General features: G+C 50.1%; 1 protein-coding gene across 1 annotated transcript in view; it reads right to left on the bottom strand.

Annotated features, from left to right (window-relative positions):
• Window positions 1-15,691, bottom strand: part of Kiaa1549 (KIAA1549 ortholog) — a 123,560-nt gene extending 107,869 nt beyond the window's left edge. The window contains 1 exon segment of the mRNA XM_036181813.1: window positions 15,279-15,691. Coding sequence (XP_036037706.1) covers window positions 15,279-15,420 — 142 coding nt within the window. The 5' untranslated portion in view covers window positions 15,421-15,691.
• Between the last annotated feature and the right edge of the window lie 234 nt (window positions 15,692-15,925).

Genomic DNA, 15,925 nt, shown 5'->3' with positions numbered 1-15,925 from the left:
GCAATGGGAAAGGACAGAGATGGGAAGTCATTGCAGAGCACGTAACTCTGAGTGCAGCTGGCTCCCCGTAGTCACTTGCTGGCCCCTCCTGATCTGGACTGACCCTTCTCTCTCCTTGATCTACCCTCTACTACTCCGTCTACCTTCCTAGGCACCCACCGACTGTCGTGTCTGTGTGTAGGCATGTACACCCTCGCACATCTGCACACGCTCGCAGCCAAGGGTTGGGCACCACTCCCAAGTCCCAGCTCCCTCGGCAGAACCCGAATCTCAAACAGAATAATAAGCAGCTGACACACACCCTGTTAGCTACCCTGACAGTCGGTCTCCCAGCCTGCATCCTTAAACTGTGGGCCCTGGAGCACCCTGTCAGAGTCACAGAAGGAGAAACTGACACATATATGAATATTTATGTAACTTGCCGGCTGTCAGGTTCTATGATTCGGGAGCTACTTAACAATCTCTCACATACTTCCCATGACGACAGCCGTGCCTGCACTTGTGGGCAGAGATGGTGCCTCTCATCCTCTGGTTCAGTGGCATGCTGCTCCAACCCCACGCCAGTGAGTGTTCCTCTCCTGGGTCCAGAGAGGCCTGCTCATCATCACAGCGGAAAGCAGCCTCCTGGGGGCGGGCGAGCAGCAACCCAAGATGACCCAAACAGACTGGCCCCAGCCCAGCCATTCCTTCAGAAAGAGGTGAACCCAGAGAACACTGCTGACAAATAATACAGGCCTGTTCTGTTCTACGGCCAATAATTCTCACACATCCTTTTATGTATTATCTGGGTTTTAAATTTTTTAACTGCATTTGTTATTTATTGTATGTGTTGGAGGTAGTGTCACACATACACCATGTGGAGGCCAGAGGACAGAGGACAAGCAGCAGGGTTGGTCCCCCCCCCCACCACCTCCCCACCCCCATTCCACCTCCACCACCCCCACCCCCATCACATAAGTCCCAGGGAACCTACCTACCTCAGGTTGTCAGGCTTGGCAACAAGTGTCTTTAGTGACTCACTGAGCCATCTTGTTGAGTCCTGTTTTCTCTTCAAAATCAGTTACTTGGATGTTCTAACACTGTTTTAACCATCTCCAGGTGTCTGAGCTAAGAAAGCCTGGCTCAGTTCCGCCTAGGACTCCACCCTCAGAAATATGCTTTTGAGAACACTGTGGGTCCAAATGACACTCTTGGTTACTCAGTGACATCGTCCTCTGTCTGACCTGGACTTTCGTCCCGACTCTGGCTGCTCTGTACTTTTTCTCGGGTGTAGGCAATCCCTTGCATGCTTCCCCAAGCCACACACAGTTCATCATCAACCCAAGTGTTAGACATCTCCAGAGCATCTCCTCTACCTCATGCATACTTTTTTCCATCAAGTGACCAAGTATCCTAAAAACTGGGTGCACACGAATTCATTTCCTCATGGCAACTAGCCAAACACTAATTTTTTTTAACCATCTCAAGTCATGTCCATAGACAACTAGGAAGATGAAGTTTGACACTTCAAGAGAATGGCTGAATTGATGCCCATTTAAAAGTCAAAAGCTGTTTCCTGGGTTCATGCAGAAACACTTGGAGAGCCTCTTTTCAAGTCTACAGTAGAAATGTCGGACCCCGGGAAATCTGATAGTACAGAAGCTGTGGGAGAAGCTACGTATAGAAAAGGTCATCAGACTCATGTCCTAGGCTGCACCCAGGGATCAGCTCCATGAGGAGCCTTCTCTACCACGGCAGGGGGCAACTGGTTTTTCCCCCAGGACAGGGATTGCACCATACTGTGGTCCTGGCTCTCCAGGCCTGTGCCTACTCCATTCCCCTCTGGATTTCCCCCACTCTATCCTACTTTTAAGAATCAAGATACTCCGTGTTGACTCCTGTGAGCCATGAAAACTGCAACTGTAAACCACTTTTCCCACAGAGCCCATCCTGTGCCAGCCCCATCTCGCTTACGTGATGACTGGGTCACCCTCAGGAAGAAAACCGGGAGACTGCCGGACTCTATCTCAATAGCAGCCTTCTCTCCACTTACTCACATACCCACACCTGTACCAGCCTCTTCCCTCCCCGTCCCAGGAAAGGGGTGGGTGACTGCCCTCTGACCCCTACCTGCCCGCTGTGGGCCCCCATGCAGCCCCCAACCTCATGAGCACACACAATAATAAGAGTAACTTTTTAAAAAACAACAGTCCCAAGACCAGTGTTTCTGAGAATCATTTAGAAAGTTAATATTTAACATCAGATCCTGGCACAAATGCAAGATATTAATATACTGTTTATTTGGTTTTTCTTTTCTTTTCCCTTGGAACAAGAAAGCTCAAAGGGTAGAGAAACAGGAAAAGGGTAGCCCACCGTGCTGGTTGTTCCGCTTTTAATCTTTTTTTTTTTTTTTTAATTTTACGTGTATGGGTGTTTTGCCTACATGTATGTCTATGTGCCACACGTGTGCCTGGTGCCCACAGAGGACAGAAGAGGACACCAGATCCCTGGGACTGAAGTTACAGGCAGTTAGGAGTCATCACGAGGGTACTGGGAATCGAACCCAGGCCCTGTGCAATAGCAGCCAGTGTCCTTGACCACTGAGCCATCTCCCCAGCCCCCACCGTTGGGATATAAACAAGGTACTTGTCTGAAGGCACCGACTTCCTCCCATCAACACTGGAAAGTTAATGAGAAATTGATTTTTAAACCAGAGGCATATCCTAATTCATGATCAAAGAAGAAGCCGTCAGAAACAAACCACAGAGAAACAGCATCGTCTACGTAACGATGTTATCAAATCCACAAGGATGGGGTCCAGGTTACAGTAAAGAGGGAAATGCAGTGAGAAAATGTCACCCAACATCATGGAACATTACCCTCCAGGCTAGAAGAAACAGAATGCACTCTGTAAGGGGAATTTTCATTTTTTTTTTCTTTTTTTTTTTTTGGAAACTGTTCCTGTTAAATGTTCAATTACTAAAACAAAACAAAATGACTATCCATACAATCTGTAGCTTTGGGACACCTGCCTTACTCATTTCCCTCAACAGAGGTTTGGTGTGACCCTCCTATGACCTTCGGTCAAGGCCTGTGTCATGCTACCGGCATGGTGCTCTGCGGGGGGGGGGGGGCAGGGGAGGGGTGTCACATGGACCTGTCTACAGAGTTCATTCCACAAAGCAAGCAAGGCTTGTGAATGAACATCTTCATGGGAGACACCACAGAGCCATGTACTAATGAGGCCCAGACCACAGGAACTGACTGGGGTGTGCGCACCACGCCTAGGGTTGAGAAGACTCATTAGCTGTGTGGCCTTAAACAAGCTGGTGAGCCCTCTGAGGCTCATCTTCCCTCATAGGCCTGGTAGGTATTCTGTAGGTGTTCTGTAGGTGAAACAAGAGCTATCCCTCCTCCTGCCATGCTTGGATTGGCTATTACTGCTCTTCCCAGAACAGCTCTGGGGTCTGAGAGTGTCGTGTGTGGACACCTGTGGACGTGCTCTGAGGTCAGAGCAGATGTCAGGTGTCCCACTCCATTGCTTCTTTTGAGTCAGGGTCTCTCACTGAACTAGGCTGGCATCCAGCAAGCCCCACACATTCTCCTGTCTCCGCCCCCACAGCTCTGGGGTTATTAGTATAAAAGGGTTTTTTTATATAAGTGCTGGGTCACCAAATTCAGGTCCCCACGGTCATCTCATGCTTACTCACCAAGTACTCTTATCCACTAAACCCTCTCTGCAGTCCCTTGGCCCTGGGATTTCTACAGAAAACCTAAGAAAGACAGTCAAAGAGGAACTTGATCAAAGGCTCAAATGCCAATTAGCAATCAAAGAAATGTGACTGTTACGAAGATGTGTCTTACCTTCGAGCTTGGCAAAGATGAGAGACGGGTGACAGGCTGTATTACAGAGGGATGAAACATTGCTCTGACTCATTGCTAGAGATAATGTGGATTGCTTTAACTTTTCTAGAGAGCAATTTGGCAGGGCGCATCAAAATTTAATGTGTGCACATTGACTAGGCCAATGAGTCTATTTCTGAGAATTTATCCTACAGAAGTTATTAGAAAAGTGTGTAAAGATGCATGTACAGTAGTAACGCTCAAGAGTTTAAAGCAATAAATTACAACCCGTGAACCTGGTTAAGTGCAACAGAGAACATCCACAGCACTGAATAAAGTGGCCTGTGGTGTAGACCCACAGTTCTTGACAACACAGAGATCCCACAACGGAGTGTGAAATGGAAAAATGCAAAGTGCCAAACAACATGTCGGATATGATACGACCACTTTGCATGTGTGTTCGTGTGTGCTTGTATGTGTGGAAAAGAGAGACGCCAAAAGGCCACAGCAAGTATCTGGAGTAGGATTTGAGGTGATTTTGCTTGCTAATTTGTAACTCTCGCAAACCATCTGAATGCCTCAATGTGCAGCACGTTTTACACTCTAAGTCCTACCATTTGAGGACAGCCCTCCCAGGATCCTCCACGGCCAGGACCCACTTCCCCTCACACCTAATCCTTGATCCTGCCACCTCCACACTTCACACTGGGCCTCCTCTGAGGCCCAGGCTTGGATGACTTCCTGCCTTAAGGCCTTTGCACGGCCATGTCCTCTGCGGGGAACACTGTGCCCTGAAAGACCTTCTGGGCTCACCCTCTGCCTCCTTCAGCTTTTAGTGCAAACAACACTGTCATGGGCTGAACCGGAAAATTCCTACAAAGTCCAAGCCCCAAGAACCTCAGAGTATGACCTCATGTGGAAACAGGTCACCACAGATGTATTAATTAATATGAGATCAGACATGAGTAAGTGAGCTCCTGATCCATGGTGACCAGTATTACAAAAAGGTAAAATTTGAAATGACACACAGGGAAGATGGAGTGATACTGACAATCGCCAGATACTGCCGCGGCGACCAGTGTGACCTGGAACAGATCCAACTTGAGCACCTTTGGCGGGATCGTGGCAACAACATGAGCGCCAACTACAGAGCATCACGTCTGCCGTTTGAGCCCCTCCAGTGGTGGCACTTTGGCCGCTACAGCACACCAACTCAGGCACGGTGCAATGGGGCTCCCTAGCACCCCACACTGAATCTCTGAAGTCCTCTCCTGCTTTGCTCGGCCTGCCGATGAGACCCACCTGGTGACACGTGGTACAGTGGAGGGCCCAGCACACAGGGAGATATGCTACAAAAATGGGAAAGGACACAGGACCAAAACACTGAGCAAAGCGTGCCTGCCCTGCTGCAGACAGGACACTGTGGTCTACTGGAGGGGACCGAGAACAAAATGGACAGACGGACAGACACAGAGGTGGTGACAATTGTGGGGTGCAGAACAAAGCGGGCAGGAACTCGGAGCGATGAAAGCATTCCTGCTGGAGAAGGACTCTTCTGACCGTGTGGGAGCTGAGAAGAGATCGGCAGGAAGGGAAGGAACTGTAGATAACATCTGAGATAAGAATGTTCTAGACAGAAGGAACAGCGAGTACTAATTATTGCAACCAAGGCATATTGTTTTTATAATCAGGGAGGGAAACCAGGAACGCTACTGTAACCCTCAAAACACATAAAAACATGGAAAAGCCCAGTTCCGAGGGCTGTGAAGAACAGTGAGATTTTACAAGGTTTTTTGGGGTTTTTTTTAACACTATTTGGAGGCAGGAGGATCACTTAGGTCCGAGAGTGTAGCAAAACTCTATCACAAAAAGAAGGAAGGAAGGAAGGAAGGAAGGAAGGAAGGAAGGAAAAGAAAGAAAAAGAAAAGAAATTTTTTTACTATTCTATTCCACCTCTATGCAGGCCCAGTGTGAAAATGTCAACCCCTCTGTCCAGCTGCCTTGTCCAACCAACAGTGGCCAGGAAAAAAAGCCCTCAACCTCAACAACCTAAAGTGGGAAGGGCGGAGAGGTCAGGTCAAGTGAGGCAAGGCAGTCCTGAGGTAGAGCAGCCTGGAGATCTTTGCCAGTGCCACGGGATCCAAGGAGACTTTGTTACCACTGCCCTGGACATCCGCCGCTGACGTGTCCCCTACACCCGTCACCTGACTCTGACTGGGGTTCCCAAGGCCACTTCCCACTTGCTTAGACCCCAGAGGCTCAGTTCGATGGTCACTCCTACGTCCATAACAACCAGGCCCCACTCCACCACCACCGTCACTTTGGTTTCTTTCCAAGACAGGGTTTCTCTGTGTAGTTTTGGAGTCTGTCCTGGATCTCTCTCTCTAGACCAGGCTGGCCTCGAACTCACAGAGATCCGCCTGCCTCTGCCTCCCGAGTGCTGGGATTAAAGGCGTGCGCTGCCCGGCCACTGTCACTTTTTAAACAACCAATTTCCAAAACCCTTCCCCTTAGGAAACTGACACTCTGTAACTACCAACTCTCTAGGCTCCGCCTCCCAAGCCCATGCAACCACCACCCTTCAGACTGACTCCAAACTCCCACTATGCCCAGCACCTCGCCTAGGGAGAACTGTCCAGCAGCATCCATCTGTCCTTCCACCCCTGGCTGGCGTCACTCACAGTTCCTCGAGGTCCACCCAAGTTATAGTGTGCCACAACTTCCTCCCTCTCGGGAGCCGAAGACCCACCCACACCCACTCGTCTCTATTTGTTCCCCTATCTCCAAGGGTTTCTATAATCCTTAGCAGCTAGCCCACTTGACTCCAGTCCACACAGCTTAAGAAATCATGACTGGCCATTCTGGTCCCCCGAAGAGAAGCTCCGAGCAGGAGCAGACCTCTAACCACATCCAGCCAGACACCACCAGCTCAGTCTGCTACCCTGCACTTCCCCAGAAATCTGGGCTGGGCTTTTACAGCAACTTAAGGACTCCCCACTAATTAGGGAGCAACCAGAAATCTTTGAAATGCACCCAGTTCATCAAGAAACTGCTGAGGCTAAGGCTTCCAAACCTCAGGGAACACACAAATTATGTGAAGATGCCTAAAAGGTAGCTAGCTCACTCAGGAGGCTGGCGATAGGGGAGTGACATGGTCTTATGTAGCCCAGACTGGCCTCTAGCTCCCTGTGTCTCTAGGGCTGACCTTGAACTCCTGATCCCCCTGCTTCCACCTCCTGAGGGCTGGGGTTTCAGCACCAGTCCTGCTGAGCTTCTGCGTTTCTGACAGGCTCTCAGGTAATGCTGATGCTGCTTGTTTCGGGAACCACACTGAAGTAGAGAGCCCGGGACTCCTGGGCTTTGCGCAAGTTCCCTAAAGCTGACTCTAGAAGACCATTTGCTTAGGATGTTTTCAGCTCTGCCCTCCCTACCCCCCTACACACACACCCTTTGAAATCTCCCCAGCATTTTAAAACAGACCTTCAGACTGTCTGGCTCCAAAGTTAATCCCATTCCCCCCCCCCTCCCGCACCCAAAATGCTACGTGATGAAGGGCTCTTTCCACAGGCCCAAACAAGAGGAGCCAAAACAAGGCCTCAGCAAGAGTTTCTTAATGACGCCATGGGGCTGTGGACGCCCAGCCTACCACAGGAAACTCGGCCTCCCCACCAGCCCAACTCAGGGCCACCGCCACCTGCTCATTCCCCACCAAGCCTCTGGTGGGATGAGCAGAGTGTCCACCTGGCCTACAACCAAGGCTGTGCTTCCAACTCCCTGCCTGGCATTTCCTTCCTTCCTTCTCCTGTGGAAAGCAGTGGCATCTTCTCGGCTCCCAGTTCCACCTCCGCTCACCCTCCTCTCATCTCCTCCCTCCCTCCATGAACAGTAGTCCCTCACTGGAGGCATCTCTGCCTCCAGAGCTTGCTGCTTGGGTCTCTGTATTCCTCCTCTCTAGAATGAGTTTCTTCATGCTCACCCTGGCTCCTGTCCCTCCCAAACATGAGCAAATACACTCCTGCCCTCTCTGCCTCCCCGCCCAGCAACATCTGTCTCCTCCAGCCCCAAGACTGGCTCAGTGTCTGTTTTCTCTCTTCAGCTTCTTACCATGGCATTTCATCTCTTGAGCATACACAGCAAGCATGCAAAGCAGCAGACACTCGTCCCCCGAAGGCCCGGGCCCTCTCCAACACTGCCGTTCCCCTGGGTTGAGAAACAGCCTCATGGAAGCTGGGTATCCCACCAGGGGAAGACAGAATTCATGGTCCACATCCATCCCTCTACCTCTTGTACTAGCCATGTTGGGCCACTGCCGCCCCAGGATGCAGACTATCCATCACCCACTGTATCCATGCCAACACAGTTAACAGCAACCAGAACATGAGCACTGTCTTGAAGAAGTAGTATTAGTCTAGTAAGTTTAAGGGCAAAGGACCTGGACAGAAAGTTCTCAAGACATAAAAACAGTCAAGAAGTCTATTAAAAAAAAAAAAAAGATGCTCAGCATCAGTAATCATTGGGGGGTGGGGGTGCAGGGGCTGACACTATCTAGGCCCAGGAGGCTGGAAGTGGAAGCATCACCTCCACACCCGGGGCCTCTCAAACTTGAACTGTGGGGTGCACAATAACTTAGGATCTTGGCAGATCTGGATTTCAATTCAGAATGCCTATGTTGGGACTGTGCAAACCGTATCTACCAGGAGCTACTGATGGGAACCACAGTGGGAGGAGCATATATCTTCACCAATGAGAACAGACGCTGGAAGCTTACAGGCTCCCGGCAACAGAGATGGGAGAAACCGGAACATGCTAAGCAATTCTCTACCGCTGAGCTACATCCCCAGCCTCACACGAGCTCTGCCTTTTTTTTTTTTTTTTCCACTTTTCCCCTATCTTTGGTAGACTTTATTGATTTACTACTTACTCATTTTGTTAGAAGGTGTGCACGTGTGTGGGCACACTTGTGAAAACAAAGGGCAAATTTCAAGAGTCAGTTCTCTCCTTCCACTATGTGGGTTCCAGGTCATCAGGCTTGGCAGCAAGCACCCTCTTGCTGAGCCATAATGTCTCACCCTTGTTTCAGCTTTACTTTGCTAGGGCCCCACTTATTTACCAGGCTACTGTCACTCAAATTTCCTATTCTCCCACCTCAGCTTCCTGAGAAAACTATGATTATAGGAGTGACAGAAGGGCTGGGGAGATGGCTCAGAGGTGAAGAGCACCAACTGCTCTTCCTTCCAGAGGTCCTGAGTTCAATTCCCAGCAACCACATGGAGGCTCACAACCGTCTGTAATGAGATCTGGCACCCTCTTCTGTATACATACTAAATAAGTAAATCTTTAAAAAAATAACAACAACAACAAGGTTTGGGGGTAGGGTGCTTGCCTAGCATGCATGAGGCCCTGGGTTCAATCCCAGAACCCTAAAAACCAGGCATGGTGATGCACATTTATAATCTCAGCATTTAGGTGGTGGAGGCAAGAGATCAGAAGTTCAAGGCCATTCCCAACTACATATTAAGCAAGCAGTCAGCCTGAGATATGTGAGACCCTGTTGTTAATGCAACAAGAAGAGGAATCTGTCTGTCTTTAGCAGATCATTAGCCTGGTACATCTAATGGACAAAGATAGAAACAGGCTGGCTGCATCTACACATTTCAAGGCACCCAAGATAGCCAAAGGGGAACTTTAACTCTACCACTAGTGTAGACAAGGCTACGTGTCTGTGGTCCCACAGTAGGTTGTGGACAGAAGGGTATACACCCTGGCTTTCTAATCAGTCCAGCAACCCTGCCACCTAAGCACACATCAAAGCTTGGCGGTCATACTTGCAAACAGATGCCGCCAGTCAGGACAGCATCTTCCTCTCTAGGAAAAGCCACCTGGTGTAATTACAACCACTGTAATTAGCTGCTGCTACCACCCAGGGCAGACAGAAAACCCCTGCTCCCAGGTCCCTGGTGACTTTTAACAGCTCCCTCGTCGGGGCTCTGTTTTCAGGCCGGAGGAAGGTACTTCCTGACAAAGACTGTAGCTGCAGCGTCCAAAGCTGGGTGGGAGACCCGAAGCAGAGTCCTGTGACCCAGGGAAGACCAAAAGCATCAAGAGAAAAACCAAAACCAACTTCAAGAGAACGGTTTAATTCAGATGTTCTCATGGCGGAAAGACAGCTGTGGGGCTGGAGAGGTGGCTCAGCTGTGAAGAGCTCCTGCTATACTTGCAGAGGACTGGAGTTCAAATCCCAGAACTGATATGGTGGTGGCTCATCACAACTGCCTGGAACCCCAGCTGCAGGGGATCTGATGTCCTCTTCTGTCATCATAGGCACCTGTACACATACACTCAGGCACACGTACACTTAAAACGCATAAATAAAACTAAAATAAACAGGACAACCATAAGACATAAAACATCTGCCTCTATCAATAGTCACATGATGGGTCTGCACTATTTAGGAAAACAGTTCCAAAGTATTAAATCCCTACAGCTAGGCTTTAAATTGTTATGATAAAGATCCCAGACACTACCAGAAGATCAGAATTTAGGGGAAGATGAGCTCCAGAAATCTAAATTCCTTTGTTGTTTTGGGTTCTGTTCCTGTTAGTTTGAAGAAAAGTCTCACCATGCAGACCAGACTGGCCTCAAACTCAAGGTCCCCCAATCTCTACCCCCAAGTGCTGAGTATTCAAGGCTTGCACTCTGTTTCAGAAGTTTAAATTCTCCACAAGCATTCCCCAACCCCAGGTAACAAGGTGCAAGAGATCTGGGGATCACACTTCGCACACATTTTAAGTCCTTGTTCACAATTCTTACAAATATTCACCTTGAAATGACCAGTCGCCCATTAAGACAGATAAAAATTAAACAAGCCACAGCACAAATGCATGGGAAAAGTTACACAAAGAAATCACTAGCAGATTTTGCTAAGCACCACAACTGCACACTTCTGAGTCTCAAAATTACGTAAAAAGTGGGGCCAGGGAGATGAGTCAGCAGGGAAAGGCACTTGGCACTGGAGCCAGGTACCCTGAGTTTGAGCCCCGGAACCCATGTAAAACTGGAAAAAGCAACTGAACCAAGTTGTCCTCTGACCCCTACACGCTCACTGGGGCACACACAAGCACATCCGCACACATGCAAACACTCTTTTTTTGTCAATTATGTAAAATGTAAGAGAAGAGGCTGAGACATGGCCCAGCTGGTGGAGTGCTTGTCTAGCACACACAAAGCCCTGGGTTTAGCCACCAGCATGGACAAGACCGGGTGCCATGTTTAACCACCAGCATGTACAAGACGGGGCGCCGTGTTTAACCACCAGCATGTACAAGACGGGGTGCTGTGACGCTTGTAATCCCAGCACTGGGAAGGTTGGAGGCAGGAGGACCAGGAGTTCAAGGTCATCCTCAGCTATACAGTGAGTTTGAGCCCAGCCAGAGTTATATGAGACTCTGCCTCAAAAATTAATTAGTTGATTACATGTAAAAGAAAATACATTGGAAGGGGAAAATATGATAGTGGGAACAACGAAGAAATTCAAAGAATAAAAATACAAAATAAAAATCTAACACTAAAGAAATGGAAGAGGTGAAAATTAAAATAACGTATTACAAATTTAGGTAACAAAAGTGTTTAAAAATAATCAAAGGAACCAGGTGTGGTGCTGCACACCTTTAATCCCAGCACTGGCTAGGCACAAATAAGAGAATCTCTGTGAGTTCGAGCCAGCCTGGTCCACACAGTGGGTTCCTGGACAGCCAGAACTACATAGAGAGATACTGTCTCAAAACATAAAAGTAAAAACAAAATATATAATCAATGAATAGAATGATGGACACAAACTATATAACCTTCTCGGTTGGTTGGTTGGTTGGTTTCTAGCATTGCAATGTTCAGAAAACTGATTCATTCAGCAACTACATCCTGAGCATCTTCAAAGTAAGCCACACTCCAAGCATAGCACACAGAAAGCCGGCCCAGGCACGTATGACAGTTTAATCACATTATCATGCCCACTCTACAAACACATGCATAAAAATAAAGACCCATATACACGGAAAAACAGAGAGAGGAGCAAAGATTTATCTGTACAGATATTCACCATGACATTTACCACAGCTTGCCTGGCTGGTGGTGGTCCACACCTTTAATCTCAGAACTCAGAAGGCAGAGGCAAGAGGATCTCTGTGAGTTTGAGGCCAGCCTGGTCTACAGAGTGAGTTCTAAGGCAGCCAGAGCTACACAGAGAAACCCGTCTCAAAAAAAAACAAAACAAAAACAAAAAAATTATGGCAGCTCAAAAAACTATATTAAAAAGAAAATTGTGCATGAAACAATAAATACAATTATGCATGTAATTTCTCACTTTAGAGATAGTAACAATGAAGAAGGACTAGGCATGGTGGCACACATCTGTAATCCCAGCAAAGAAGCAAAAGCAGCAGAGCTGTCACAAGTTCAAAACCAGCCTGGTCAACACGGTAAGGCCTGGGTTTTATAGCAAAACTCTGTCTCAAAAAGAAACAAAACCTACACCATTTACAGGACTACCTGTGCGCTGTGGAACTGTGGGTGAGCCACCCTCCTATCCTTTCTCGTCCTGGGGACTGAACCCAGGGCCATGCATGCTACCCAATGCCACCACTAAGTCACAGCCCAAGTCCTTAGCGACTGTTTTCTGCACCTTTCATTAATTTCTAGGTTCTACCGTGCTGTCAATTTTGTGAAGATCATAATTCTTAAATAGACTTATCTCTGATTAAGGAATGGGGTGCCATTCTCTCCTTTCCCATTGTGTTGGCTGACTACCTAAAAGCACTACATTCAAAATAAGTCCCCAAGCATTTCAGATTGTTCTCCACAACAGTGAAGTCAGAACCTAACCTATAAATGTTTTCTTCAAAAAGAAAAAAAAGGGGGGGGGGCATTTAAAACGCTAAAAGAAATAGAAGTTGGCAATGGAGCAAGAGAGCACAGAGATCTCACTGAAGACTGTAATAAGGGAAATCAACTCCACTGACCCAAAGAGAAAGAAAGCTGCTGAAGGCAAGGAGCTTATCATCCCAACACAGGAGGAACTGCAGCCTCCCAGAGGAACGGCAGACGGGGTTAAGGACCCCCTGCACCCTTAGGGCAGCCCCCAGCAAAGTCTCTGCCCACTCTGCTATTGAAGGTACATCACTAAGATGAGATCCTGGTACCACTGTGTCCCAGGATCAACAGCCACTGGCCATGCCCAGGCATCCCACAAGCCACCTAGGCACCTTACCAAGCCACCCTCCACCAAGCTGGTTTCCCAGAGCCTGCAATCAGATCACCATCAAGAGGTCATCCCTGAAGACCCTCTACCAAGCAGCTCACTCAGAGAGTCTACCTTTGCTTTGTATTTGCAGTTGGGTCCCCGAGGCCAGGCCCCTGAAGTTGGATGCTATGCACACTGGATCCCACTCTGTGCTCCTGCCCAGAAGCAGCTGTGCATTAACTAGAGAAGCCCAGTGAGCAAATGAGTGAAAGGATGATGTCTCTGCCTCTGCGATGTCAGCTCTAGAAGAGACATGTAACTTTGAGTCTCCAGGCTGGGTATTTGGATTGGGGTGGCCAGGGAACAGAAAAGGACTTCTAAAGAAGGGTGAAGCAGAGTCGACCAACCTACCGTCAACTTTAAATTTAGCAAAATAACTTTGTCTTCTCCAACCTCCCCAGAAGAGTCAGATGACAATGTGCATGTGGGAAGTCGTTGGGGCCCCAGAAGCTAAGTGTACCATAGCCTGAAGCCAGACTCTCCTAGACACCTGCTTAGGTCCTCTTCCGTAAAGTAGGGGTCTGAAAGCCTAAGCCCCAATGTGACTAGGTCACACACATAAAATGCAGCACCTGGCACACATGTCCGTGGAAACAATGAGCGAGCTAGGTCCCGTGATGGACAACTCCAGCAGACCGCACCTTTCTCTGTTGACTAAAGACAAGAGGACTCTAAGGGACTGACTCCTCTGAACTCTGGACTGGAGCTCTCACCGAGTGAGATGGGTACAGGAGGTGGATGGTAGTTTAGGCAAAGTTTCTGCACCCAGTGTACACAGCCTAAGACACCCGCTCTGTCAGCCCCGCCTCTGGTGCGGTTCCCTGAGGCAGGGTTCCCTCAGCTAAAGGAAATCTCTGGAGACTTCAGCTGTGAACCCAGGCTGTGGGTCAAGAACAGTGAAAGGGAATGGGTGAATACCGAAATTCCTTTCTCCATCCAGCCTGTGACCTTGAACAAGCCGTTTCTGCCTTAATTTCCTCCCCAGTGAGTGAAGCAGTCTCATCCTATGTTCCCTAGAGTCCCTTCCCAGCTTCTACCCCACCATCCGCTTCGTGGGGCTGGTTCTGATGCTCACATCAGGCCTAAGGGACACCTTCAAATGTGCTCCACTTCCTTCCAGCCACCTGGCAGTCCTCTGGCCCTGCTCCCACAAGCAGGGAGGGTTCTGAGCTGCTTTCATGGCTTTTCTGGTTTTCCTGTGCAGTGTGAAGAAGCTTTCCACCTTCCCTTTCCTACCCACGAAGTAGCCAAGCATGTGTGTGCTGGGGCAATCACGGGCTTGCCTGTGTGTCACCTCGGAGATGGTCTCCAGGCCATCCTTCCAAAGCACACTCAGGGCGGACAAATAAACATTTCAGAGAAACATCAGGAATTAAATCATTTCCTCAACAAACAAAACCCACCCACACGCCTCATAAATCATGTCTCTTAGTCCCATGCTGATGAACAGTCACTAAATTGCATCTATTGTAAAAACCAACCATGACTCCTTTCATGCCCTGACACTTCAGACTCAAAATATTTTCACACTCCATTGTAATGCCTTTGTAGAGGCAATACCAATCTAGTTCCCTGGAAAGATCCATGGCCAGGGAGCTTTCCAAGAGATTTTTTTCTTTGAATGTTCTTTGTGTCCTGGCGCACTGGGGGACACGGCCAGCTTGCCTGCATCTGGGGGAACACTGGCTGTTCACGGCAATGCACAACTGCTTTACAGCACACACCAGATGCAGCCCTTTGCCCCAACAATAAAAGTATCCCAAAACATTCGCTACGCCACATTCACACAGCTGTGCACAAACACAATTCCAGTGCCTGCATTTTGCAAAGGGGAAAAAAAGAAAATAGGCATCTTCAGAGCAGAAACCACCAGACCCGCCTCGGGCAACATGGTTCACGGAAGGCTAGGTTGCAGACCTTTTTAGCAAGACCGGTCAGGAACCACTCTCTCTTTTCCTTTGCATCTATTCATTTCCTCCATGCCTTTATTTGCTGGGCCCAGGAAGAATAGGAAAGCATCTCCAGCAAGGAGGGCGAGGGAGCGGTGGAGAATAAAAGAGGATGGGCGGGTAGGGGGTGGGGGGGAGTCAGAGGGTGGCGAGCGCGGCCGGGAAGGCGGGCAGGGTGGCGGCCGCATCCCGCGGGGCTCGGCGAAGCTTACCTGGGGCGCACGAGGCCGGCCGGGCGAGCAGCAGCAGCCAGAGGCCGGGGAGCAGCAGCCCCGGGCGGCGGTGGCGGGAGGAAGGCCCGCGGCCGCTCCGCCCCGGCACCAGCGCAACCTTGGCGCGGGGCTCCCACTCCATGGCCACGCGTCGGCTCCCCGGCACACCGGCCTCGCGGCGTGGGCGCGCTCGGGCCCGGGACGCGGGCGGCCGCTGCGGCGGGGACTGGGAGCCGCGCAACCGGCGCGCAGCGAGGCCGGCGAGGCGGGGGCGGGCCGGGCCGGATCGGCGGACTGGGGCCGCTGCACGCCGGCCGCGCCGCTCCGCCCCCTCCCGAGCCTCGCAGCCGCTGCCGGGCAACGCACGGCCCCACGCGGGGAGGCGAGCACCACCTCCCGGCCGGCCCGGCGCCTGCCTGCGGGCCGCCCGGCGGAGGGCGCGGCGGGTCCCGGGCCCCGCCCTCCTCCAGGACCCGCCTCCTCGGAGGGAACGCGGGACGGCGCCGCCCCGCACCCGCACAGCACCGAGGAGGCTCTGGAGGGACAGTCGGAAACCCGGAGATGCTGGCGATCGCTCCTCCTGAGCCGTCCATGCAGGGCGGGCAGCAGGTGTGTGTGCGGAGCCGCCAAGGTCCCGGGCAGCCACA

The sequence above is a fragment of the Onychomys torridus genome, chromosome 3 (assembly GCF_903995425.1).
Source record: "Onychomys torridus chromosome 3, mOncTor1.1, whole genome shotgun sequence".
Classification (NCBI taxonomy): domain Eukaryota; kingdom Metazoa; phylum Chordata; class Mammalia; order Rodentia; family Cricetidae; genus Onychomys; species Onychomys torridus.
Note: the sequence above shows the minus strand (reverse complement) of the source record. Positions and strands in the feature narration are given on the sequence as shown.